This window comes from Fringilla coelebs, assembly GCF_963513975.1.
Source record: "Fringilla coelebs genome assembly, chromosome: 8".
Classification (NCBI taxonomy): domain Eukaryota; kingdom Metazoa; phylum Chordata; class Aves; order Passeriformes; family Fringillidae; genus Fringilla; species Fringilla coelebs.
The window spans coordinates 34,999,243-35,026,835 of record NC_140066.1 but is presented as its reverse complement, the minus strand read 5'-3'; the positions used below and the strand labels follow the sequence as shown (position 1 = coordinate 35,026,835).

The 27,593-nt window shown below is 47.6% G+C and overlaps 1 protein-coding gene across 1 annotated transcript in view; it reads right to left on the bottom strand.

Moving 5' to 3' along the window:
* Positions 1-27,593, bottom strand: part of PTPRE (protein tyrosine phosphatase receptor type E) — an 82,645-nt gene that overhangs the window by 14,661 nt on the left and 40,391 nt on the right. The window contains exons 2-10 of the mRNA XM_084210533.1: positions 15,518-15,627; positions 9,585-9,687; positions 9,292-9,365; positions 7,883-8,019; positions 4,126-4,216; positions 3,823-3,899; positions 3,674-3,710; positions 2,663-2,760; positions 410-529 (exon numbers count right to left, since the gene is read on the bottom strand). Coding sequence (XP_084066659.1) covers positions 410-529; positions 2,663-2,760; positions 3,674-3,710; positions 3,823-3,899; positions 4,126-4,216; positions 7,883-8,019; positions 9,292-9,365; positions 9,585-9,687; positions 15,518-15,620 — 840 coding nt within the window. The 5' untranslated portion in view covers positions 15,621-15,627. The remainder of the gene's footprint in view (positions 1-409; positions 530-2,662; positions 2,761-3,673; positions 3,711-3,822; positions 3,900-4,125; positions 4,217-7,882; positions 8,020-9,291; positions 9,366-9,584; positions 9,688-15,517; positions 15,628-27,593) is intronic.

Here is a 27,593-nt window from a genome sequence, read left to right as displayed (position 1 = left end):
ATTTACAACAGCAAAAGCCAACAACCACGCAGTTATTTAGCCTAAATCACTACGTGGTTGTTTTAAAAACAGAAGTGATTGTATTAAAATCCTTGTGAATAACAGTTGGGAAAAGTTAATTTATAACAGCAAAAGCCAACATCTACATAGTTATGTAGCCTAAATCACTATGCAGTTGTTCTAAAAGAAGTGATTATAAATATATTCAAATCCTTGTATTAACAGTTCATTTACAGCAGCGAAAGCCAACAGCCACACAGTTCTTTAGCCTAAATCATTATGTGGTGTTTGGCTAAAATCAGCCAAATTCCTGAAATTCTGATTTCTCAAACAGCCTCAATTCCTTCCTTCCAAGGGACATTTGGGATTTTCTCCATCCCCAGGGGCGGGGGAGCAGCCGAGGCCTCACCGAGTGCACGCAGAACTTGCGGATGGTGTAATCCACCAGCACCATGGAGTCCTCCACGGACACACGGACACTGCCGTACGTCCAGCAGCCCTGGTCAGGCCAGTACTGGAAACACTTCTCCTGCACAAGAACGTGGGATTTCAGAGCCAAGCATGGGGAACTTCAGAGCCAAGCACAGGGAATCTTAGAACGAAACTCGGGGAATTTCAGAACCAGACCCAGGGAATTTTAGAACCAGAGCCAGGGAGTTTCACAGCCAAACCCCAGGAATTTCACAACTAAACTCTGGGAATTTCACAACCAAACCCAGGGAATTTTAGAACCAAAACCACTGAATTTCAGAACCAACCAAAGGGAATTTCAGAACCAAACCCAGGGAACTCCAGAACCAAACCCAGGGAATCTTAGAATGAAACCTAGGGAATTTCAGAGCCAAAACCACAGAATTTTATAACCAAACCCAGGGAATTTCACAACCAAACCCAAGGAATCTCAGAGCCAAACCCAGGGAGTTTCACAACCAAACTCTGGGAATTTCACAATCAAACCCAGGGAATTTCAGAACAAAAACCAGTGAATTTCAGAACCAACCAAAGGGAATCTCAGAACCAAACCCAGGGAATCTCAGAACCAAAACCAGGGAATCTCAGAACCAACCAAAAGGAATTTCAGAATGAAACCCAGGGAACTTCAGAACCAAACCCAGGGAACTTCAGAACCAAACCCAGGGACTCTTAGAACGAAACCTAGGGAATTTCAGAGCCTAGGATAGGGGATTTCAGAGCCAAAACCACAGAATTTTATAACCAAACCCAGGGAATTTCACAACCAAACCCAAGGAATCTCAGAGCCAAACCCAGGGAGTTTCACAACCAAACTCTGGGAATTTCACAATCAAACCCAGGGAATTTCAGAACAAAAACCAGTGAATTTCAGAACCAACCAAAGGGAATCTCAGAACCAAACCCAGGGAATCTCAGAACCAAACCCAGGGAATCTCAGAACCAACCAAAGGGAATCTCAGAACCAACCAAAGGGAATCTCAGAACCAACCAAAGGGAATCTCAGAACCAACCAAAGGGAATCTCAGAACCAAACCCAGGGAATCTCAGAACCAAACCCAGGGAATCTCAGAACCAAACCCAGGGAATCTCAGAACCAAACCCAGGGAATCTCAGAACCAACCAAAGGGAATCTCAGAACCAACCAAAGGGAATCTCAGAACCAACCAAAGGGAATCTCAGAACCAACCAAAGGGAATCTCAGAACCAACCAAAGGGAATCTCAGAACCAACCAAAGGGAATCTCAGAACCAACCAAAGGGAATCTTAGAGCCAAAACCATGGAATTTAACAAACAAAACCACAGAATTTTAGAACTAAACAGGGAGTTTCACAACCAAACCCAGGGAATTTCAGAACCAAACCCGGGGATTTTTATCACCCTGACTTTGCTTTCACTGCCAGGCTCTCCTAGCTGGATGCAGGGAAGGTGAGCACAGCTGTGAGTGCACAGAGCTCCTTATCTGGCACAACTTCAGCACCCTGCTACAGCTTCTGACATTGATGCAGAGAAGGTGAGAACAGCTTTGAATTGTTTTTTAACCAACTGAGCCCCCACAGCTTTTGTTTCAGTTTGGCAGCTTTGTTACAGGGCGTCCAACTGTGGGGGCTGCGAGGTTTTCACTCTGATTTGAAGCCTTTAACTGCAGACTGTGAGAAATTCAAAGCAGTTCTGCTTTGGAGCCATCAGGAATATCCAGATTTAGCAGTTCTGGCTGCTCCCACTGGGAACTGGCCTGATGGATTTGCTGTTTGAGCCTCATCAAGCTGCAGTGAAAGTGCAGGAGAATCAAGTCCAGGAGGAAAACAAGGGATGCCGTCCTCAGGGGAGGAGTGGGGCACAGGAAGGAACAGCAGCACCCCCACAACACAGATGATCTCATTTCTCTTTGTTTTGTGCATTTTGAAACCTAAGACTCAGGAAAATGAGCAGAGTTTTTTTCTTCATTCCTAATCAATCCGTCCACAGGTGCAGCCTCACACTGGGATAAAACCTCAGGAGTTTTCTCCTTGATATCACCTGACATAAATGGGTATTTTAGAAATGAAAACTGTATTTTGGAGCAGAAACTCAGCTGTGCTGACAGGGGCCAGGGCAGGAAGTGGTGAGAAATGCACCTGGTCAGACCTGAGCAGCCACAACTGCTCTTGGAGCACAGGGGACACCCAGAGCAGGGTGAAAGCTCCTTACCTCTTTTCTTTCTTTCAGGTTGGTTAACATGACAATAATGGCTGATTTCTGCTCCCAGATCATCCTCCAGAAGTCATTGACTGTTTCCTGCTTGGGTCCTGCAGACAGAGCAGGGAAATGCTCAGGAGAGGGGATGGGGCAGATCCCAGAGCTGCCCCACAGCTGGGTTTGCTACACCTGCACAGCTTTGGAACCTACCACATTTCTGTGTTTATGTATTAAATAACCCCCCCCTCATGTTTTATTTTACATAATCATGCACCCAAATCGACATTTTTAGAAGGAATCTCCTCTCTTGAAATACACAGAATCACAGAATGGTCTGAGTTGGAAAGGACTTTAGAGATCATTTAAATCATTTAATCATTTACTTTCCACTCCTTGCCATGGCAGGGACACCTTCCCCTGTCCCACCTGCTCCAGCCCCAGTGTCCAGCCTGGCCTTGGGCACTGCCAGGGATCCAGGGGCAGCCCCAGCTGCTCTGGGAATTCCATCCCAGCTCCTCCCCACCCTCACAGGGAAGAATTCCTTCCCAAAATCCCATCTAAACCTGCCCACTCTCAGCTTCCAGCCATTCCCTGTGTGCTGTCCCTCCATCCCTTGTCCCAGTCCCTCTCCAGCTCTCCTGGAGCCCTTCAGGCACTGGAAGAATCTCTATCACATTAACTCTTAAATATGATTTAATCTTTTAACTACAGGAGCAACATTTAGAATTTCCCCTCTGCAGCTGTTCCCCATGCCAAGGTCCAAGGTTCCCTTGGAATGGCTCATCAGGAGACACCAATTTCCAGCAAGGAAGGGGAAATGAGCCCCTGCCAGAACAGAACCCACAGAGCTGCCTGCAGGCACCTGGTCACCTCACACACATCTCAAGTTCATCTCAGCTGTAACCTCCAAACCCAGCCTCCCCCTGACCACCACCTGCAGCTAAAAACAACCCCTCAAACACATCTAAAATTAAATGTGCTCAGCCCTGAGCTCTGGAGGAGAGAGAAACGAGGAGGAGTTACCTTGTGCTGCTATAAATTTATTCTTTTCTTTATAACCCTGTGGAAATAAAGGGCACAGCAGTTAAAGGGTGAAAGGTTGAGGTGTGCTGGCAGAGAATTACTTCTTTAATGCCCAAAGTTTGGCCAGCTCTGGGCAGCTCTCAACTCACATCTATGTATGAGGCATTGATGTAGTCTGAAGGTGGGACTCCATCAATCTGGGACAGAATCACTCTGGAATGATCATCTGAAAGAAAAGGACAATGGCCAGTTATTAAATCTGAAATAGGGTATTTCCTTGCAAGCAGGAGGCATGGAAAAGCACAGAGCTCCCAAACCACAGACAACACAGGAACAGCATTTCTGAGCAGTGAAATCGTTGTTTTTTGAGTATTTTCAGCACAGGAGCAGCACCAGCAGTTGCTCAGTGCCAAAATGAGTGGTCTGGTTTGAAAGAAAAGCAAATGGCTTACATGGCAGGATGTTGGGATATCTGTTCTTCTCCCTGTTTTCCTCCTTATTTGCCATTTCAAACGTTCCCTGCACACATCCAGACGTTAATGACTGAAAAAAAAAAAGAAAATATATAGAGTCAATGTGTTAGAAAACAAATAATTTTGACTGTGCACAGCTTAGGGAAAACTTGCATCCTGCCCAGCCCTGGGTGAAAAGGAGGAAGGGAAAATAATTCATATTATAAATTAATGTAAATTTATTACATGGCTTTTATAGGTTTATTTTATTTTTATTATGTTTACAATATGATAAACAGCATCATAATTTATCATATTGAATAGAATTATAATATAATAAGAAGATTACCATATCATTGTTTTCTATAATTAATTCTATATATAATAATATAATATATAAAATATATACTATATTACTATAGTATATAGTAATATAGTATATATTTTATATATACTATATAGTATATATAGTATATATATACTATATATATACTATATATACAGTATATATATAGTATATACTATATTAATATTGCTTATTATTGAATAATATTATTATATTAAATAATATTATTATATTATTTATTAATAATAAAAGATTTTTTAAATTATTGGGTTAAAATCATTTTAACCCATAAAAAATAAAGGGGTTTTATGCAGCGTGAGTTGAGTTCTGAGTGCAGGTGAAAAAAAACCAAAACCAAACAGTCATGGAGGGCAATAAAGCAAAGGAAAAAACAGAGAGGAGGGTGAAGATGAAAGCAAGGAGGTGCCCAAGGTGGAGCTCCTCCACCACTGAGGTGCTGCCACCACCAAAGCAGAACCAGACTGGGAGAAGTTCCTTAAGGAACTTCCTGAAATTCCCTTCAGCTGAGCTCCAAAAGCCCCAGGGGCAGCAGGGTGGGTCCCAGGGAGGGAAGATCCCAGCAGGGTGGGAAGGCAGCAGCAGCTTCTGCCAGCCCTGTGCCTGTCCCTGCCAGGCTGGGTCACACAGGGCAGGACAAACAGGGCAGGGAGAGGGCTGGGACCCCCAGGACTGCACAGGGGACACGGTGGGACATGGGGGGACACACAGGGGACACAGGCAGCCTGACCCCTGCACACAGGGAACACTACCCTGCACTGCGGGCTTGGTTTGCTGGGGCTGCTGTGGCACAGGAGGCTGTGCATGGAAAAGAGAGGAGGCTGAAAGAGGGCTGAGGAAGAAAGCTGCTGTCAGGCTGGTAATTCCTCATCTGAATGAAGCTCGTGGCTTTTTATCAGCCCACTCTGCTGACTAAAGTACATTTATGAAACACAAAACCAAAAAAGGAATAGAGGGAGGTGTCCCTGCCCATGGCAAGGGGTTGGAGCTGGATGAACATTGAGCTCCTTCCAACCCAAACCATTCTGTGACCCTATGAAATAATCATCTTTTTAACCACAATCTCTTCAAGTCAGGCACCCAATTTTCAATTAACAGCCCGAGAAGTTCTGGATTTTCCTGTGAAAAACACATAAAGAGGGATGAACTTTGGGAGATCTCCTGCGCTCCTGAGCCCTGCAGGGCCCTGGCACCGTCCCAGGCAGCTCCTGTGCCCCAGGGTGGGTGCTGAGCCCAGAGCCCAGAGCCCAGCTCCTGCTCCCACCCACGGGCAGGATGTGAATCACCCAGCACATCCTCCCAAATCCACCCTGCCAGCAGCCCGGATCATCACGAGGAGCTGACGGGTCCTGCCGGCCCTGCCTCATCTGTGCCACCCCAGCCCGAGCTGTCCCTGACCCTAAACTGCCCCTGCAGCCTGGAGAGGCTCAGCCCAGCCAGGATCTGCACATTTCCTCCTTTTTCAGCACCGAGGGAGGCCTTACTCAGGCCAGAATTCAAATTTCAAAAGAAAGCTCTCAGGGGAAGCTTTTCAGTAATTAATCTGAAAATCAAGGTGACAATCCCAAACTTCCAGGGATGATCAGCAGAGCTGGGGCCTTTACAGAAAGGAATCAATTTTATTTTAATTTTTTTTTTCCCTGTGAAGAAAGAACACACTCTTCCAGTGCCCAATGTTCACAAAGGAATCACAGAAAAAGAGAAGGAGCCTCTGCCACTCTGGTGAGTGTCCAAGGGGTGCAATGGCCCTCTTAAGGGTCATGCAGGCTTTAAGGACAAAATCAAAGGTGCTAGAGAGCACCATAAGGCACATAAATCCAAGAGAACTGTCCTCAAAGTCAGGAACTGTCCTCAAAACTCTTTCCTCCCTGCTGGGTGTCTTCATCTTTTAATGTCAGGTTTCTTTTTACCAAAAAAATCACTTGGGACCAAACTCCGCAGGTTGGTGCACGTGCCTGGCTCCCAGAACTCACCATTTTCAGCCCAAATTTGTCCCTAATTCCCACTGGAGCTCCTGCATCTGCGTTCCCAGGGGTGCCTGGCCCCTGACATGTGGGATGTGGAGTGGGCAGAGATCCCTGGAGCATCCCCAGGGCAGGGCTGAAGCACAGAACCAGAGACCCATGGAATGCTTTGGGCTGGGAGGATCTCTTAAATCCCACCCAGTGCCACCCTGCCGTGGCAGGGACACCTTCCCCTGTCCCAGGCTGCTCCAAGCCCTGTCCAACCTGGCCTGGGACACTTCCAGCCCTCCCAGGCTGGAGCAGACAGCTCATCCAGCCACAGGGAAAAAAAAAACCACATTGAGCATCAACCCCATCACTGCTCATTTTTGGGGATCAGACCCCAGGTTTTTGGGTGTGGACAGAATCCCACATGCTCACAGCATGGGGCAGAACATTACCAAAGCAAAGAGGGGCTGAAAAATGCAAACAGATGGTTTGTTTCACTCTGAACCTCAGAGCAAATTCACCAGGAGAGTCAAAATTCACCAGGAGAGTCAAAATTCACCAGCGCGCACCAGGCTGGTCCTCACTTTCATTTTCAGCTTTGAGAAGGATTTCCACAATGCTCCCTTGTCTGATAAGGCAAAAGTCTGTGGTTTAAATTTATCATCAAGCAAAGTGCAGCTCTAAATATGCTCCCAATTAAGAAGCCCTCCCAATTAACTCAGCAGCCTGCCTAATCAACACGTGCCTTGGCTCTCACTAATCCACGCCTGACATTTAAACTCCTGCTTTGCTTCTGCTGTGGAGGGAAGGGAAGTCAAGTCATTAAAAATCTGGAAAAAGCCCCAAACTCCGGCTCCTGGTGTTGTGTTCCTCCACAGGAATCCTGCAGGAGCTCAGCACAGACTCCAGGTGCAGCTCATCCCTATGAGCACAAAATCCTGCTCAACAGGAAAACCCTGAGAGCTGAGACACCTCACAGAAACTCTGTGCTGCAAGGAGGGGAGCACTGGCATGGTGACCAAGAGCAAAAAAGTCAAATTATCAGGAAAAAAGAATTCAAATCCCACCAGGACAATGTTAAGGCCACCGTGTGTCCTCTCCTCTGAGTACTTCCCATGGAGGTGAAACACCCAAACAGCATCATCATGAAAATCAATGCTGAAGAGATTTCTATTCAATGTTGCTCTCCTCCAGCTTCAGGCAAACACTAAAGGCTTTCTTAAAATGCTAGCAAGAGGCAAACAGTTCACAGAATAGCAATTCAGCACCACAAATCAGTAAAAATTCCAGGTTTTATCCAGATGAAATTCCAGGTTTTATCCCCACACACGACAGAACCCGTAGGAACGGCACCAATCATGCACCAAACACAGAATTATTAATGCTTGCAGATATTTTGGTTTTCCCCCCCATTTTCAGCCATCCATGTGTAAAAACTTACATTAAACTCCTCCCTGAAGAGCTTCCCCTCGTCGGCCGAGCGTATCCGGATTTCCTCCTCCAGGTTTTCCACAGGGATGGGGAAATACTTCCTGGGGCCCGAGGGAGACCTGCTGAGCAGCATCACCCGCTGCTGCTCTGTCAGCACAAGGGCAGCACGTGTTAAAGGCATGGCCAGAGCCACAGGTCCCAGCTACAAATTCACCTTGGTGCTGAGAGATGCCCAAGCAAACTGCTGCCATTGCACTCTGAAGGGCTAAAGGGGATTTAAAGGAAATTAAAACACCAAATCCTAGGCCAAGTGGCTGCTTTGAGAGCACAGTGGGATCAAGAAGAACCACTGCTGGTGAAATGAAGGATTTCTCTACTTCCACTGGATTCAAAAGTGACCAAGTTTTATTCAGGAAAGGAGAGGGTTCTCTCTGTGAGAGGGCAAGGACGGCTTTTGGCACCTATCACCAAAGAGGTGCTGCCAGATTATTTCATTTTGAGGGGGAATAATGCTAATACTACAAATAATAAATAATTTAGCTTGAACTTGGCAGCCAACAGAGACTGTGCCCCACGAGGAGCTGCTGCCCTGTGCACAGGAACACCCCAGCAGGAAGCTGATGGGTATTTTTAGGGTTTTGACTTTTCCTCTGACTGTCACCCTCCTCAGCCCACTCATCCCTTCACACGTGGCCAAGTGGGGCTGACACAAACCACAGATGGATTATTTTATCTTTAACTTGATCATTTTTCTATGGTATGAGATTAAAACAACTTGCCCAGCCCTTCCAGGTGTGAGCAGAAACAAACCCAGCACAGCTCAGACCGGGGGGAAACATTTGGAACTCCTCAGAGAGTTTTATTTCAGTGCCTCTGGCTTCAAACTGCCCCATCTGAACCCCCTGCCTGTGTTTGTGAACACACCCAGTGTGTTCACAAAGTGTTAAGGACTTTTCCCCCCATTTTAAGGAGAAATACTGCAGCTCTTTCCCCAGATACAAAGGTGACAGTGTCACAAACATGGATCTCAGCTGGCACCCCGGTAAAACAGCTCCAAAGAGCCCAGGGAGGTTTTACACAGAAACATTTGCTGCATCACAAAGTGAAACCTATTTCAAACCAGCGACTGAAAGTTAAGATTTTCCATAGACTGCTCGAGTATGATTGCTAAATATGGATCTCTACAGCTTGGAGGGGACAGCCAAGGGCTGGGAGATGTCCCTGCACATGGCACCAGGGTTGGAACTGGATGAGTTTAAGGTCCCTTCCAACCCAAACCATTTCTGACTGCGTTTTTTCAGACTATTTTCTCTTTAATAACAACCCTGTCACTTATATCAGAAACAAAAGCAAACATGGAGTAATTCTGAATTAAAGACAGAAATAAAAGGGAGAGTTTGAAAGCAAATCTCCCCATACCTTGTTCCTCCAAGATCCCATTTGGCATCTTCTTGTCCCCAGAGTTGACCACAGCCTTCCTGTGTCTCCTGAACCTGGAACAGAGGCACCACATCAACCAACCCACAATTCTGGCAAGGACAAAGCAGCAGTTTTTCCCCCCCAGACCCTTTTCACAGACCATGTAATTCTGGAGAAGCTCTTTCTGTTCATGCTGGCAGGGAGAGCGGGGCAGGCACGAGGCTCTGCCCGGCTTCTGCTTCCGTGGGAGGGCTCAGGGGAAGGATGGGCTGAGCCCAGGAGAAACCACCCACCTGAAAAAATACCCCACCAGCACCACGAAAATGATCACCACCAGCACCAGGATCAGCAGGGACGTCAGCAGCTCCTTGTGCAGGGTGTTCTCCTCGGTGGAGTCTGGGGATGGAACAAGAAATGTGGAATATGAGACGGGGATTGCCTCACCAGGCACAAAAACTGTGCTTCAGGCACTAAAATCTGCCCCATTGTCTGCTTCTGCTTGCTCAAAGCATCACAATTACTTGACATGGGCAAAGCTAAAATTGAAAGTTTATTTTTTTAAAATTTTTAAATTTTTTTCTCCCTCGTCAAAAGCACAACCAAACCACTGCTGCTGAGAAAATCCAAGATATTTTTCCATTTCCCTGTAATCAGGGAAAGTTGAACAGCTATAAGCTGAATTTGAAGCCCATTAAAAGGTTTGCTGCAGTGCCCTTAGGCACATCAGCTGCTTCAGAACCACCTTTCATAGAGATACAGAAAATGCCACCTTTCACAGAGATTTTATTCACTGAAATTCTCAGAGATTTGATTCGCTGAAATTTTATATAAACATGAGAACAAGCAGGAATAATGACATTTTTCTCAGGATGGAGATTAAAGAACATCTTTGTTATATCTGGTACAAACTCTGAGTCTCACCCTTCTGTTCACAGTGCTTTGTGGAAGTGTCTCTTTACCTTTCACTTTCATTATGCTTCTGTAACCTTTTCGTTCTACTGAATAATTCAATACAGAACAGATTAAAATCATTAAAAACCCAACATGTTTTATTTAAGGAAGCCAAACTCCCAGTCTGAACCTTCAGCAAGCAAAACACAACCCTACAACCACTCCTCCAAAATTAAGGCAGTTTCTGTTGCTGCTGGTATTTCAGATTTTCTTCTCTTTTAAACTACTTTTACACACTTCAGGGAGTTTTATTCCCCCATTCCTACAGTGGTCTTTGAGAGCTGACTGACAGAAGGGCTGGATGGGATATTGGGAGGGAATTCCTGGCTGGGATGGAATTCCCAGAGCAGCTGGAGCTGCCCTGGATCCCTGGCAGTGCCCAAGGCCAGGCTGGACAGGACTTGGAGCACCTGGGACAGGGGAAGGTGTCCCTGCTGTGGCTGGGGGGGCACTGGGTGATTTTTAAGTTCCCTTCCATCCCAAACAATTCTGGGATTAAAAAAAAAAAAAATATTTAGGAGTAGGCAACACCTGCAAAAGTATAGAAAGGATTCCTGTGGATCAAAGAAATACCCAGAACTGATGGCTACAAAACCATCTGAGTGTTGGGGGCAGCTGGAAACTCTCTGGGTGCTCCACAGGGTGAGAGGACATGGGGAAAAATTCCTGGAGAGGCACAGGTGAGCTCAGGACACACAGGGAAAAAGGGCTCATAAATCAGCACCATAACTCACAGCCAGGGAAGGCAATAAAAGGCAAGAGGGATGACTTTTAGGTGGTGTATAAAGATAAAAGTGACAGGCATGACAAAACTGCAGTCAGGAGCTTGGCAGGGGTTCAGGAAATCACTCCTGGAAGGAGTGGCTGGATGAGGATGAATAACCACCCAACACCTTCTGTGGGGTGTTCTGCCACTCTGTCTGGAAGCCAAGGCTGGCAAGGAAACAAACACCAAAAAAAATTCCTGGTTTTGTCCCTCACAGACAAAATGCAGCCACTTGCATGGAGTTAGAAATGTCACCCTGAGCATATCAGAATGCCCCAGGGTTTGGGGTTGTGCTGGTTCTCTTCAGCTCTGTGACAAGACCCATGACAAGTTTGCATCACGAGGGAGTTAAAATTTCACTCAATTACACAATAAAAAAAATCACCCCTCTCTTCTCTTCACAGAACTGCTGCACCATTTTTGGGGTGTCTGTGGAGAAGTGATTCCCAGGCAAGCACTGAAAGCTCAATCCCAGCCAGGAAAAGAGAAGCTGAACCACCAGTACCAGTAAATGTGAGTTCAACATCTCAGAGCTGGGCAAAGCCAGCACAGCCCCCCTGGCACTGCAGTCACAATCTGAGTCTGGCCTGGAGGGACCTTTAAATGTCACCCAGGCCACCCCCTGACCTGAAACCACCAATTTCTGAATTTCTGCTTTGCCCACAAATGCTGGGAATTGAGTGTCTGCAGAGAATCCCTCTGGCATTTAAACACCAAATAAAACAAGCCAGGTCCCTTCTGCATAACTCAGTTTTCTGATGCTGCCTCATTTTCTCCATGAAACCACCACGAGTCTCACAGGGAAGTCCCACCTCTGGGTCCTCCTGGGTGTTCACAGAGTCACACAAGGGTTTGGGTGGGAAGGGACCTTAAAAATCACCCAGTGCCACCCCAGCCATGGCAGGGACACCTTCCCCTGCCCCAGCTGCTCCAGCCCCAGTGTCCAGCCTGGCCTTGGGCACTGCCAGGGATGCAGGGGCAGTCCCAGCTGCTCTGGGAATTCCATCCCATCCCTTCCCCACCCTGCCAGAGAACAATTCCCAATTCCCAATCTCCCATCCATCCCTGCCCTCTGGCACTGGGAGCCATTCCCTGTGTGCTGTCCCTCCATCCTTGTCCCCAGTGCCTCCCCAGCTCTCCTGCAGCCCCTGGAAAGCCACAGTGAGGTCACCCCAAGGCTTCTCCTCTCCAGCCTGAGCAATCCCAGCCTTTCCTCCATCCCAGTGAACGTTTGGGTTCATCCCCACAGCCCCAGCTCCTCCCCAGGGCTGCACTCGCTGTCCTGGGTGGGCTCTCTCCAGAGTGGAGAGGCACTAAACTTTATTTTCACATTGCCAGGGACTCGTTGGAAGCTGAAACCAGCCCTGAAGAGGAGCCCCAAAGCTGCCCCATTTTGCTGCCTTCAAACCTGCAGCTCCTCTGATAAATTCACCCCCTCTGCAGGTTCAGACATGGGTGATGGGAGGGGATTGTGAGGATTCCAGGAGCCCTCCTGGAGTAAACAGCAGCGGAATGTAAACATTTGGAAAGGCATTTAAAGGTTTACAACTGCAGCTCTTGCACATCTCAACAACTCCACGAGTAAAAATACAAGAGGAAGTAAAACAATCCAGACTATGATTAATCCTGGGGAACTCAAATATTTGAGTTACCAGGAGTTACAGGATAGTCACAGACAATATCGTGAATAAACAGTCTGTAACAAGGATCTGGGAGCATTAAGGTGTCCTTACTGGAAATATACATTTATTTATGCAAATCCTAATAAATATGAGCTTGGAAGTCACGACTAGATGCTCCCTTCCAACCCAAACCCTTCTGTGGTTTGATGGTTTATATTTATTTGATGCAGTTGAATACCTGGAGTAAAGATCAGGGCAAATTTCCAGTAAATGGCAGTGCAGTAAAGCCCAGAATATTCTCATTTTCTGAAAGGGAAATTTCAAGGCACCAATTTCATGGCTGCAGTTTCAGGGTGTTCTTGTAGGAGGTAAAATGGCAGCAGTGCTAAAAATCGACCCATCCAGACAAGGTAATCATGTTTTAAATAAGAATAAAGCTGATACTGTAATTCAGCAAATCTTTGAAAAAATCAAGGCAGCTCAAATAATGACATGGAATCATTTATACCTGTTCCTTTCAGAATCAAAAGTATCTTTTGGGATCACACATCAAATTAGCATGCAAAAGGAAAGCTGATTTTTTTTTAGGCTCTTTTAGTTCTTTCCATAGTCTGTTAAATGGAGTTTTCTTTAGGCTTCAATCAAAAATCTTTATTTTTGTATTTTAAAATGCTGTATTAGTTCAATGGCTATCAAATTTATTAGATAATCCAATTATCTTGGTTCTCTTTCTGCAGCAATGTAATTTTCAGGGTGCACCTAACTTGTCTGTCAGACAAAACTCTTCCTCACTGCAAAGCCAGGAAGGCTTTGATATTTAGGCAAAACAGTTTAGTCACACCAATCATTTCTGAATCATATCACCAAAATTAAGATTTAATTAAAACAGGGATGATCAGATTACTCTTATCCATATTATCAGTCTTAAATCCAACACAATTTGGAATTAAACTCTGAAGATGAACAACGCTGATGGCAAAACTCCGTTGGTCCTCATGTTATTAAGATTCTGGGAAATGATAAAAACAACAAGTGACTTCCCCTTCTCAATTCCCATATTCTGACATATTCAGCCCAATATTAGTAACTTGTTTTTCTACAGCTCCAGGTGCCAGACAAGAAGCAGGGACCAAAACCTACTTGACAATACTTCAACCTGATTAATTAGCAAATTCACACTCGGCTAAAGCTTCATTCCTATGAATAATTTGGGTTTTTTGGAAGCACTCAGCAGAGCCACACTCAGATTGTCACTGCTGATGGTGGAGCCCCTTGTTCCCCAGCCTCCCCTTCCCCTGCTGAGCTCTGGAGTGCTCAGAGTCTGGAGAAGGCAAATGCTCACACCTGAATTAGCAGCAAATCTCAGAGTGGTTTGGGATGGGAAGACCCTCAAAATGATCCTGTTCCACCCCTGCCACGGCAGGGACACCTTCCCCTGTCCCAGCTGCTCCAAACCCTGCCCAGCCTGGCCTTGGGCACTGCCAGGGATCCAGGGGCAGCCCCAGCTGCTCTGGGCTGCCCACCCTCATTTTCTTCCCAATATCCCATCTAAATCTCCCCTACTTCCATTTAAATTACTACAGCAAGAACCAAACCAATCCAAGGGGCCACGAGCCCGGCCTGGCTTTTGATTCCTCTCCTTCTCCAGGGGTGTAAAGTTCACAGACAGATCAAAAGGAAATAAAGCAACAAATCAGCCTTCTGTGAAGCACTGGGTGTCAACAACAGTGACCTGAACACTCATCAAAACGTGGCCATGGCTCACATGGGACATCAGCAGCTTCACCTCCCTGCTTTGGGCTGGAAGGGGCCCCAGAGATGGTCCCAGAGATGGACCCCTGCACCACCCCAGGCTGCTCCAAGCCCTGTCCAGCTCAGCCTTGGCACTTCCCCAAAGCCCCCAAATTCCCCTGAACAATCCCCCCAGGACTGGCAGGGGTCAGGACGTGGTTCTGGGAGGGGATGGGGAGGAAGAAATTCTGCCAGCAGAAATGAGGATGAGGATGAGGTGCTGTGGTGGCCCAGAGGGATGCCTCAGGTTTGGCTTTTCTGTGTTTCACATTCTGGGCTGCTTTAGTGTGTGGGGCTGGGCTCACATCAGGGATGCTGAGCTCTGTGCACAGAGCAGGGAGACAAAACAATTCCTGCTCCAGCTGGGCACCAAGGACAAATGAGCCAAATCTCAGGCCAGGAGCACAAACCCCGTGGGCTGGAGAGAGAAAAACAAGCAGGGTGGGACTGCAGGGGCTGAAGCTGGGATGGGACAATGAACTGCAAGGTGCAAATGGAGCAGAGCTGATCCCAGGGAGAGACCCCGTGCCCGGCCGGGCATTTTGGGGCCATTTTGGGTCATCTTGGGTGCAGCCCTGGCTGGGCTCTGGTGCTGCCCCAGGTGGGTCCATGGAGGATCCTTTGGATAAATCCCTGCTTTGTTCTGGAACTCTGGTCTCTGCTCTAGGGCAGCCTGAACAAGGCATCAGGAGAGGAGGGGATCACTCTCAGCTCCTGGAACAACTCTCCTGTTTCTCACCTGCCAGGACCCTCCACAGGACACCTGCACTGCACACCCTGCTCCAGCCTTTGCATGAAAGCACAGACTGTGTCCCAAGGCTCCTCCTGGTGTTTCCATCTGTCCATCCTGCTGTCTAATGAACATTTATTTCCTTTTATCCATGCCCACATCCCCTCAGACCCCCCTGGCAGATCCCCCTGCAGCTCCCCCAGCTCTGCCATGTTTCTCCCTGCCAGGACAAAGAGAAAGTGAAACCCAGCAGCACCCAGAGGAGCCTGGCACATCAGAGGGGTCAGAGTCCTGCCAGAGCTCCTGGGCTGTGCCCCAGGGACACCCCGAGTCCGTGCCCATCCTGCCCCCCAGGTCACTCCTTACTGGTGGCTGTGGTTGTTTTGGGCAGTTCTGTTCCATTGGGTGGCAGAGCTCGTGCAAAAATGAAACTAACACAGAGCAGCAGGAGCGAGCAGGGGCCTTCCATCCTGCACCTGCAAGGAAGCAAAGCAGAAGATAAATTTTCAGGTCAAATCGATATCATGGTTTGGTTTTTTTTTTTTTACCCTCGTGATAGAAGGAAGCTAAAAGTAAAAGCAATGTTTGCTTGAAATTTAAATTTATTTAAACCCTGTTTTATGCTCTCCCATCGCCTTAGCACTGAATGTTCAGTTTTGATGCAAAAAGAAAAAGGAAATGCAACTTGTGCACACTGAAAATTCAGGTTTTACATCCCACACTCACACTAGCCATGGTTAACAGACAGCACCAGACATCTGGGCCAAAATGCTCCCTCCATGAAAAAAGCCATCTGAGGACACTGGGGAAACAATCCTGGGAGTCATTCCCAGAGATAAGAGGAAAACTCAGAACAAAGAGGAAAAGTGTTTTACCCCAAGCAGCCCAGTAACACCAGAAAGCTCTGAGTCCCTCTGACACACACTTTTAGAGGTTCCTGATCCCACCTGACTCCCTCAGCCACAGATGGGGGCTCCAGGGATGGATTCCATGGGGGAATGTTTGCCCCAGCTGAGCCTGCTTTCTAAACACAGAATTTCAGCGTTGGTGAGACCAGAAAATCATCTCCAGTGTGAAGAAAATTGGAGGAAAAGTGTGATGAGAACGTGCTGTTTCTTAATTCAGGGAAACTCATCGATGGAGGCAAATAAACAGGTCCAGAAATACTCCAATCCCTCTCAACAGAGGTGGGAAATAAATGTTGTTATTAATTTGTTGTGATTTACCCAATCACTAATGAACAGATTAATTAGGAGAGGCTCCCATCTCAGCCATTAGCCAGTCCTGCTTGATTTAGAAACAATTTCACACAACCTTTGCTTTGTGGCAGGATTTATCCAGATGGTGGCTCTGCAGCCACTGCTAAAATTCTGTCCCTGCAAATGCTGCTCCCCAGAGCTCCCCCTTTCAGGGTAATACATTGAATTTATCAGTACAATTTCCACAGGGCATTACACAGTCCTGCCTCACCACACACTAAAAAACCCAGGAATTTGGCAGTCATTAGAATAACCATTAGAAAATCCTGCCTTTCCATGTAAAGTGGGATAATCCACCAGAAATAATCCCTGGATAAGCTCAAATGTAGAGAAATCTCCCGTGACAACAACTTTCACACCACCTTTGCACTGCTCTCACAGCTGTTACTCAGAAGTGAAATATTCCCAGCCATTCCCAGCCTCTCCAAAGCCTGGTCCTACACCCAGGAGTAACCTCAAACTCAGCACACAGCTGCTATTCCTTGGACAGACACTTGGGAAGCTCGATGTTAATGTTTATTTTTATTTCCTAATACAATGAGTGAAAAAAATATAATAAAAAATATTATTAGCATCAAACTTTATTTTCTTTTTTTTCCCCCCCCAGTCCAGCTTCCTACTTATTTATTCCTTCAATTCCTTCTACTACTATTTCTAATTTAAGCAGCCTAAATGTCTTACAATCTAATCCCATTCTTGGGGTTTTACAATCCCATTCTTTCCCAATCCCATTCTTGGGATTAGTCAGTTCATTGTGTTCAACACCTCCCTGCAAACTGTGCTGCATCATTTAGAGCATTATATAAATGTCCCAAATTAACTATTTATAATTATATTATATTTATAATTAGAAAGCTTGGGACACACAGCAGCACTGAATGGAACCAAAGGGAAGGGAAAGGAGGGAGGATTTGGAACTGTGGAATAAAGGCAGAATAAAAGTGGGATTCACAGGGAAGAGGTGCTGAATGCTGGGATGCTTTCCACCCTCAGCAAAGGCTGCTGAAATCCACTGGAGTTTCAGGTACTCAATCCTGGCAGGGGCTGATTTTCCAGTTCACTTTCTCATCCTTAAAATACATCCAGCTCCTTAAAAAAACTCCCACAGAATAATTGAAGTTGCTGGAAGGTTTCCAGGAGAGCAGAAAGGGAAAGGAGCATCAGTGCTTCTCTCCAAATCCCTGTCAGGAGGGTTTTCCAGATGCCAATTCCCTGCCAGACCCCTGGAATCTGTTCTCTGGGATGTGATTAAAAAAAAAAACACCAACAAAATTCTCTGGGATGTGATAAAGTGTGGCTGGAACACGCTGTGGTGTCCCTCAGTTTATCAGAAATAAACACAGCCACGAAGATTATGCACATCCTGAGATTTTTGGCTTTGGCCAAAGCCCTTTGCATCTCCAGCTCCTGAAGAGAGGAGGAGGAAAACTCCAAGGGAATCCAGGAGCTGCAGCTGAGGTGGGTGCAAAGGACTGGGCTCAGCAGGACCAAGCAGAAAATCATGGAATTAAGGCTGGAAAAGACCTTTAAGATCATCAAATCCAACCATTCCCAGCACTGCCACCTCTGCCCCATGTCTCCAGGTGCCACATCCACAGGGATTTTGAATCCCTCCAGGGATGGGGACTCCAAACTGCCCTGGGCAGGAAAATTTCCCAGGAGGAAATTTTCCCTAATTTCCAATCTAAACCTCCCCTGGCACAGCTTGAGACCATTTCCCCTCTGTCCCTTCTCTTCCCACTGGGGTGGATGGGGAGGTGCCCAAGTTGAAATCCCACAAAAAATCCCACAAAACCCCTGTGAATTTTACTCTCTGTTTATATGTTTATATTTATATTTTTACAGGCCTGCAACATTACCATTTTCTGCACAAAAGGAATAGCAAAAACCCACTGCTGCAGGCACAGCAGCGTTTCCCACATTTTCCTTACTCACAAAGGCACCGAGTCATGATACAGCCTGGTAAAACAAGGAGGAAAAAATAGTAACAACTCTCCTGAGAGAACAGGCAGGGAGCAAAGCACTGCTGAGCAGGGAAGGACAACCACGTGCTACAAAAGAAACCTCTTGTTGGTAAAAGTGGAAAGGAAAAGATCCAGGGAGAGACAAACTGTTATTATTACACAGCTCTGCTGTAGGGCAACTCCTATAAAAAGAAATAGGAACTGCTTTTAAAACAAAACAAAAAAAAAAGAATTAAATGAATTTATGAACTCGTATCCTACTGCATCCAGCCTTTATTCCCTGGATATGCAGGGGTCAGGCTCTGCCCCCAGGGAAGGAGCAAAGGGACAGGAGATTGGCCTCAGACTGTGCCAGAGGGGCTCAGGGTGGACATCAGGAGGAATTTTGTCACAGAAAAGGTGCTCAGGCCCTGGCACTGCCTAGGGAGGGTGGCAGTGCCCATCCCTGGGGGTGTCCCAGGAATTCCTGGAGGTGGCACTCAGGTGTGACAAGGTGGGGATGGGGCACAGCTGGGACTGGATGACCCTGGAGAGCTTTTCCATCTGAAAAGATTCTGTGATTCTATTCTGAATGGCCCAGGCACCTCAGGTTTAACCCCACTGATTTTTCCTGTCCTTTATTGCTGCTCTGGGACACCTTCCTAGAGGGACGTGCTCCCTGCTGACACAGTGACACAACTATCCTTTGTCCCTTTAGAAAGGAAAGGGGCTCAGAAGCTTCTCTCTGCAATTGGGTAAAAAAACATCTCACAGGCCTAGGGACCTTCACCTCTCCTCCATCCCAGGCTGCTCCCAGCCCCAGAGCAGCTGGAATGGAGCTGCAGGGGCTCAGGGCTCAGCTCAGGGATCAGGGCAGCCTGGGACACCTCTGGCCAGCTCCCCCTGCAGCCCCAGGAGGCGTTGTCAGCTCCCCAAAACGTGAATAAATGGCATTCTTTCCAGGGATTAATGGATTACCACACATGGCTAATTTCTATTTTGGCCACAGAACTGAATCCTCATCTGACCTGACAGCTCAAGAGTAAAACCTGGGCTGGGAGAAAATAGGCCAACAAAACCTCCAGTGTCACGTGGCTCTGCCACAGATCTGGAGTCCTGCTCCTTCTCCCAAGGATGCACCAGCTGCTTCAGAGCAGGTTAAATTGATACCCATCCCTTGCATCCTCCTAAAGCAGGGAAAAAAATCAGAGAAACACCCTAGGTAACACAGAGGAGAGTGGAGAGATTGGTGGGATTTGTGTTTCCCCCCCAGCTCAGGTCCTGCTCCAGCCTCTCAGTGCTACAAAAGTCACATTTGCAAGGATAAGCACCATCAATTCAGAGAACAGAATTAAAAATGAGAGACAAAAGCCTTGTCACTGCAGGCTGACAAAGCCATAGGCCACACCAAGAGCAAGTGCCAACCTCAAAAATTTGGTAGTTTAATTAAAAAAACCAACAAAACACCAAAAAGGGGAATGAGGAGACAACAGTCACCTGCTCTCTTTGCTCTTCCTGCTTTCCACCCATAAACCCCAACACCCTGCTGGTCCCTGGAAAGATTCCCCAGAGAAGCTGTGGCTGCTCCTGGATTCCTGGAAGTGTCCAAGGCCAGGCTGGATGGAGCCTGGAACACCCTGGGACAGTGGAAGGTGTCCCTGACCAGGGGTGGAATGGGTTGGGCTCTAAGGTCTCTTCCAACCCAAACCATTCCGTGATTCCAGGAGAAGAATCCCAAGCCCCAGTGCCTGCTTTTCCAGCTGCCTGGGGGTTCTCCTACCTGGAGCAGGTGAGCTGGCACGGCAGCTCCCTCTTGGCTGGAATCCCAGGCACCAGGAGCTGCTCCCACTTCCAGCTGGGTTGATTGCAGCTGTTTTCCTTTTCCTTCAGAAAAGTCAGGGACTGTGCTGACCCATCCCAGGCAGTGCCAGGTTACAGTTTAACTGGAATTGCTCTCCCGTGACCTCATTAGTGCTTAGGGCTTTATTGCCCCATTATGTCATCAGGGCAAGAAATCCAGGCTGCATGCAGCATTCCCAAAAGTGTTCCCTTCAGTGTTTACAAAACAGCTGGGAACAGAAGTGCTCCTCCCTTTTCCAAAGGAATGGAGGAAATCAGGAACTCATGTTGAGAGGGAACCAGGAATGGTTTGGGCTGGAAGGGACCTCAAAGCCCATCCCACCCCTCCCCTGCCACGGGCAGGGACACCCTCCACCATCCCAGGGGGCTCCAAGCCCCTTCCTGCTGGAGTTAAACCCTTCATTGCTCGTGTTTGCAAGGAAAGTGAACAGCTCTGGGAGGTGCCAGGTCCCACAGACCCCTCCATCCCCATCCCCACCTGGGGCACTGAAGTCTGTGGAGCAGCAGGACCTTGGGTTCCTGCCCTCAGCTCACCAGGGACACCCCACCCTCCATGGCCCATCAGCTGGGACCAGCTTTTCACAACTCCAAAATATCAAATTCCAGCTTTTCAGAAGCAGCTTTTCAAAATTACCCCCTTGGGGTCACCATTCCATAACAATCTGTTACTTGGAGTTAGACTGAGCCCCAAATCCAAACGTTGGAGTTACTTGGAGTTAGACACTGAGTCCCAATAACCAGACATTGGAGTTATTTGGAGTTAGACACTGAAGTTTGATCAAGTCCCGTGTTTTGACATGGCTTTAACATTCAGGAGCTTTAAAAAACCCAAACAAATAGAATTCTACTTTTCCTATTTTTGAAGCCTTGTAATTCTTCCATGAGACTCGGGATATCCTAAAATCCAGAGGAGAAAAAAAGGAATGGAATTGGTGGTGATGCTTGTGCATGTGTTCCATGCAAGAAACTCAAGAAGGGACCTCTCCACTTGGGAAACATTCCTGAAAATCCAGCCACTGATAAATTAGAAAACACTCCATTATGAACATTAAATTTCACCATGAATCCCATCATTTTAATGGAACTGTTTACAGCACACTCAATGTTGCTGTAAATGCATTTGATGCATTTGCAACATTGCTTTGTTTCCAACCCCTTCAGAAACAACAAGGGAATTAAGGGACAAATATATAATTTTATAATGATCTATAATTTAATATAACTGCCCACAAAATTATATCTGACTGTAAAAATTCCTCATGTATTCTATACAAATAGCCTCGGTAAAGATCATTTCAAAGAGATGGCAATAATTAGATTAAAAAATTACAAATCAGAATAATCATTTACACGTAAGAGACCGAGCGAGGCAAAGCACCCAATTAAGTGAGTAAAATCAATTTCCATTTGGAATAATCAAGCTTGATAGACTGTCTTGCTTATTTAGTCACTTTGTGTCTAATTCAGGTGGACAAATTATTATATTTGCTTTGATTTCCACGGAAGAGGAGGTCAGCAGATGTGGCAAATCCATTATTTGTTCCAAAAAATGATATTTAAAGAGAAATACCCGAATGCAGGCAAAAATTACCACTTTTGTAGTACCAATTCTTAAATTCTACCCAGCTCAGCTATTTCTGTGCGTCGTTCCCAGCACCCTGAGTGTCCAAACCCAGCCCATCATGGGGAACACGAGTTCCAATCCATTTCAATTAGCAGGGCTGGGATCTCCCAGGAATATAAATCACAGGTTGTCACCAGCAGATTAAGCACTGCATTAACAGGGCTGCTGCAGCCAGGATTAACTGACACTGCTGGTGACATGCCACCCTTACAAAGTGACTTTGCCACTTGAAAAGCGGTGGGGGAATTTTTCAATCAATGGGATTTCTGCAAATGCAGCCAGGAGTGGATGGGCTGGGCCAGAGGAATGGGCTGGAGCTTCAAAGGTCCCTCCAACCCCAATTACTCCGTGGTCACCAGGAGGCAGCAGCACTGAGTGTGACAGGGATCCCTTTCCTTTTATTTCCCTTGCTCACCAGGGTTACTCAAAGCAGCTGTGTTGATATTCTGTGACATAAACTGAATTAAAACCAGGAGCATAATGATCTCTGCAGCCTTAATTTGGGAAAAATACACACTGCCTGCTCATGTGTTGCACATCTGGCTTATCTGCAACCCCACAGATCTGGAAATGAAGGAGGAAAAAAATAAGAGAGAGATTCCTTTTCCATGCCTGAGTGGCTCTGAATGAAGCAATGCAAGGGCTGTTGTTAAAATTACCCAGGATCAAAAAACTCCAGCACAGAACCATGGAAGTTCTTGGGCTGGAAAAGCACTCTGAGACAGAGTCCAGCTGTTCCTGCAACACTGCCCCATGTCCCCAGATGCCACATCCACAGGGATTTTAAATCCCTCCAGGATGGGGACTCCAAACTGCCCTGGGCAGCTGTGCCAGAGCTGGACAAACCTTTCCATGGAGGAAATTGTTCCCAAATATCCACCCTGAGCCCAGCCTGGGGCCGTTCCTTCTGCTCCTGTCCCTGTTCCCTGGAGCACAGCCCGACCCCCCGGCTGTCCCCTCCTGCCAGGAGCTGTGCAGAGCCACAAGGGCCCCCTGAGCCTCCTCTGCTCCAGCCTGAGCCCCTGCCCAGCTCCTCAGGGATGCTCCAGCCCCTGCCCAGCTCCATTCCCTTCCCTGGATGTGCTCAACATCCTTCTCGTCACAAGGGGCACAAACTGCCCCCAGAATTCCACACTGCCCTCCTCACTGTCCAGCACAAGGTGACCATGTTAGGAAAAGTGCACACAAAAAAATAAAAGGAACTGCTTCAGAAAGAGAGAGAAGTATTTTCAAATTCAAAGCTGTTTTCATGCTGCAATAAAAGAGGTCAGGATGACTAATGCATTCTCTCACAGATGTACATTTACCCTCAAACACTTTTTGAATAATTCTTTTGCCATTTTTTTTGCACTTTCCTGACCATCTTTTGCAGGAAATATCCTGCAAAACTCAGCAGGCGCATTTCTGAAGTGATCATACAGTTCCAAAGTCAACACAGTGAGGACACTATTTCCTACCTGAAATTGTTTAAATATTCCCAAAAATCTCAATAAATTTGCCTCTAGTTCCTTCCATTATAAAAAACAAAACAAAACCCCAAACACAAAAAAGTAGGTTAAAGTCCCCTTACCATATATATTTAAAGTTTAATTTGTGTTGTGTCACGAACTGAGGCTATAATCATTAAAGGAGATAAAATGACTCCTACCTAAAGTGAAGTTGTACAGTCCCATGATTTCAGTGTAATTAATTAAATGAGTCATGTTTTATTTAGGTGCTTACACAAGTGCAAGAGGATTAATTCTAAATAAAACCAACAGAGCTGTAAAATGCTCATTTGGAAAAGGTCCTTGACAAGTCCCCCAAGGCCAGTCCCTCACCACAGGCTGGCAATTCCTGTCCCATTCCTGGGGATCTGGTCTGAAGTGCCCATCCAAATCTCCAATTTTGGAGTCTCCAAATCTCCAATTCTCAGCAAATCTTCAGCATCCCTGGCACAGGCTGCCCTCTGCCCCCTCACCCATCATCTCCTGCCCCTCACAACCTCCCAAAGGCAGGGATGGCTCAGCCTCTTCCCAGATCAGAGCTGCAGAGGTGACTCCAGCTGCAAAACACCAAAACACCCAACTCCACCTGAAAGTCCCTCTGTCCTTCCCTTGTCTCAGCCCAGGTCCCATCCCTGCAGCCACGTCACCACGTGGCTCTGGCAGCTTTGGCTGCCCGTTCCCTGCTCCCCCCAGGAGCTTTTCCATCCCTGTGCTGCTGAGGAGAGCAAACCCAGCACTTTTCCATCTGTCCCTTCACCCACCTTCAGCGCTGGGAGCAGCAGGACACACGCGTGTCCCTCGGGGACACACGGACCCAACCCCGCGCGGCCACTCGTGAGCTGCAGCTGCACAGCAGCACAACAACACCAACCCCACACACCCAGAAGTGTTTTCAGAAACCACAAAATTCACGAGAAGCCGATTCTTCTCTTTTCAGGGCCAGAGAGAGCTTCCTTTGTGTCCCTACTGCAGTGCCCAGTTGTGCCTCAGCAGCAAGCTCTGATGGGACAGCTCCTGGCTGCAGTGACAACCTTGCTCTGAAATGCCAGCTCTGATGGAAAAGTGCTGGGTTTGCTCTCCTCAGCAGCACAGGGATGGAAAGGCTCCTGGGGGGAGCAGGGGATGGGCAGCCAAAGCTGCCAGAGCCACGTGGGGACGTGGCTGCAGGGATGGGACCTGGGCTGAGGCAAGGGAAGGACAGAGGGGCTTTCAGATGGAGTTGGGTGTTTTGGTGTTTTGCAGCTGGAGTCACCTCTGCAGCTCTGATCTGGGAAGAGGCTGAGCCATCCCTGCCTTTGGGAGGTCGTGGGAGGCAGGAGATGATGGGTGAGGGGGCAGAGGGCAGCCCATGCCAGGGATGCTGAAGAACCGGAGATTTGGGTGGGCAGTTCAGACCAGATCCCACTGCACAACAGCTTCATCCAGAGCAGAGCAGCCACAGACTGGGAAGCAGGACAGCAGATGCCAGAGCTGGGTGCCACCATCCCTCCACCAGGTCCCCTTCCAGCCTCCCACCCCCCATAGCTCACCTGGCCCCCCATCCACGCTCGGTGTCACACGCCAGCTGCCAGCAGGTGACTCCACACACAGGTGCCATTCTCAGCCAGCCGCTGCCATGCAAAACAAAACCTCCTCCAGAAGTATTCCTGCAGCTGAAGAACGTCTCTGCAGCTCCAGGAACAGCTGAATTAGCTGCCTGCAGTAGTTAAACCCCCATATTTTGTGTAATCAATCCCCTGAGGTCAATCTCTGTTGTATGAGATTTCTGCAGGAAGAACTGACTCTTGTCAGTTTGTGGTTTTTTTTTTTTTACTTCTCCCCTGCAGTTGGGCTTGGACTTATTCCCTTTTTTTCGGGCCATTTCACCATTTCCTCCCGGCTGCCGTTCGGGGTTGCGGCAGCAGCGGTTCTGCAATGCGGGGCCGAGCGCCTGCAATTAACAACTTGCTCCCAATTAACAAAACGACTTGGGGAGAGCCAGGGGCACCTGCTGTACCTGCTGCTGGTGGCTGAAGGAGTTAACAGAGGGTTTCATTAGTGCTATCAGCAGCCAGCCACGCAGTTTTATATATAGCAAAGCTTATCGTGAGCAAGGAGCCAGCCCGCCCTGGCCCCCCTTCCCAGCAGCTCCGAGGAACATCTGACTAAGCCCAGCTTTCTGACTAAGCCCAGCTTTCTGACTAAGCCCAGCTTTTGGAGCCCACAAAGAGGAGCCAATCTATTCAAAGGGAGTGTGGGAGAAAAGGCCTGGGCTGGTTTTGGGGCACAGGAGGCTCAGGAATTGCCGGGGCTCTCACTGGTAACGCTGGCTCGCCCTGCAATCCCAATTATTCCCTGGGAATTCCAGATCAGAGGCAAAAGCCTAAAAGACACTCGAAAGGTTGGAGACAGAGGCTCGGCACAGACAAAATGAAATGGAGATAATGAGCTCCAGCTTGCCAGGGGTGTCTCTGCAGGGCTGCTCGCTGTGGGCAGTGGAAGGACAGTGGTGGCACAGCAGGATGTCACTGCTGAGTCAGCAGGAAGCCCCAGGCCACTGTCACTGTCCCCAAGCTAGAGGAAATGGTTGTGACGCCAGGGGCTGGGGTGGCAGCTGTGACACCCAACCACAGCTGCCACCTCCATGCCCCTGCTGCTGTCACTGTCCCCAGGGCAACTCACACCGCCCCGTGAGAGACTGAGTGAGATGAAGGCACTGAGGGATTTTGTGTGGAAAACGAAGGAAAAACCACTGGATTATTTTCCAAGTACTTGTTGCCTACTGTCAGGTCTGTGCCACAGCCATTTCACACTCCTGTTCCACATCCAATTGTGCCTCTTGCTGTACATTCACCATTCATCCTTTGTGGTCTCATTTTAGTTAGGAAAGGTCTCTGCAGCAAGGCTCTACTTTGAATTATTTACTATTACTGTTTCTCCTGCAAGCTCAGCAAAGGACTGAGGTCATCAACACAAACACAGAGAAGGAAAAGAGACTCCTCAGACTAACCAGAGCACTCATCAAATAATTCAACATTGGCCAGCAACAAAGCTCCAGGATTTGCTTAAAAAAATCTTAGAGGAACAAACATTTCAGATTAAACCACTCTGACTGGTTTTAACATCTCATTAATATCTTTTATAATACTAAAGAGCTGCCCCTACCCCAGATTAATGGCATTTGACTGAACAGGGATGGGGAACCTTTCAAGCCAAAGCAAAACCTTGCAGTTCCACTTTCCCAAGTTTCCAGCACCCCCTGTCCCAACAGGCCTGCTGAAGTCACAAATTAGGGTCACCTTTCCCCGTGCACTGTCAGCAAATCAATCTGGGCTGCTTTTCAAGCAGGGCTCACACATAAATTAGTCAGTCTGCCATTGATTCACATGAGAAACCCGTGAGCAGTGGAGTGAAACACCAATAAAATCTTACAATTAACTTGAGAAGTTGCCTTTGGTTCCGTCCCAGCGGCCCTTCTGCTCCTCAGCTGCACAAAACATGTCCTCACACAGATGCTCCCTTGTAAGGGCTCTGGATGAATGTTTAAAATTGCTCCTTGAACACAAAAACTAATTACAGCCAAGGGGAAATACTCACAGAAGAGTTTTCTGCTGCATCATGGCCAGCCTGAACGCTTGTGTTTCGGCTGCAGTTTCATTTTGGAGGAGAGAAGAGGAGGAAGGGAAAAAGCCAAGCAGAAGTGTGCCTTGCCTGACTGTGTAGAGGCAGAAAAGGAGAACACACAACTGCACGTGTGAGAATTCACTCCAACACGCCAAGAGGTGCAACACAGGAAGGAAGGAGGGAGGCAGGGAGGGCAGCAGGGCTGTGGCTTGAAGGTTTGCAGCCCAGCAGGTGAAACCCCTCACAGGTGTACCCAAGTCCAGCACAGCTCTGCACTGCAGAAACCCAAACCCAGACAATGAAAGGAAGGGTTGAATGAAGGCTGTGAGTGTGCTTGGGGAGCTGTCTCACGGCTGGTGGTGCCAGCAGCAGTCACTGAACACCTGCAGAGGCAGCAGCTCGCTGCTGACTCCTTGAGCTCCGACACTCCGGTCCCTGCAGAGCCCCAGCCCTGCAGGCAGGAGCAGCACCAGGGACACCTGGCCAGGAAGCTCAGCAGCACATCTTTCACAGTCAAATCCATTGCTTGGCCAAATTTAAAGACAGAGGGATCTTTTCAGTGCTGAAGATGGAAATGGAGGCTGACAATATGCAAGTTAATAACAAAGTTTTTCCTTGGCTGGTGGGATGGCTCAGGAATTCCCAGCACAGAGCAGCTCAGATCTG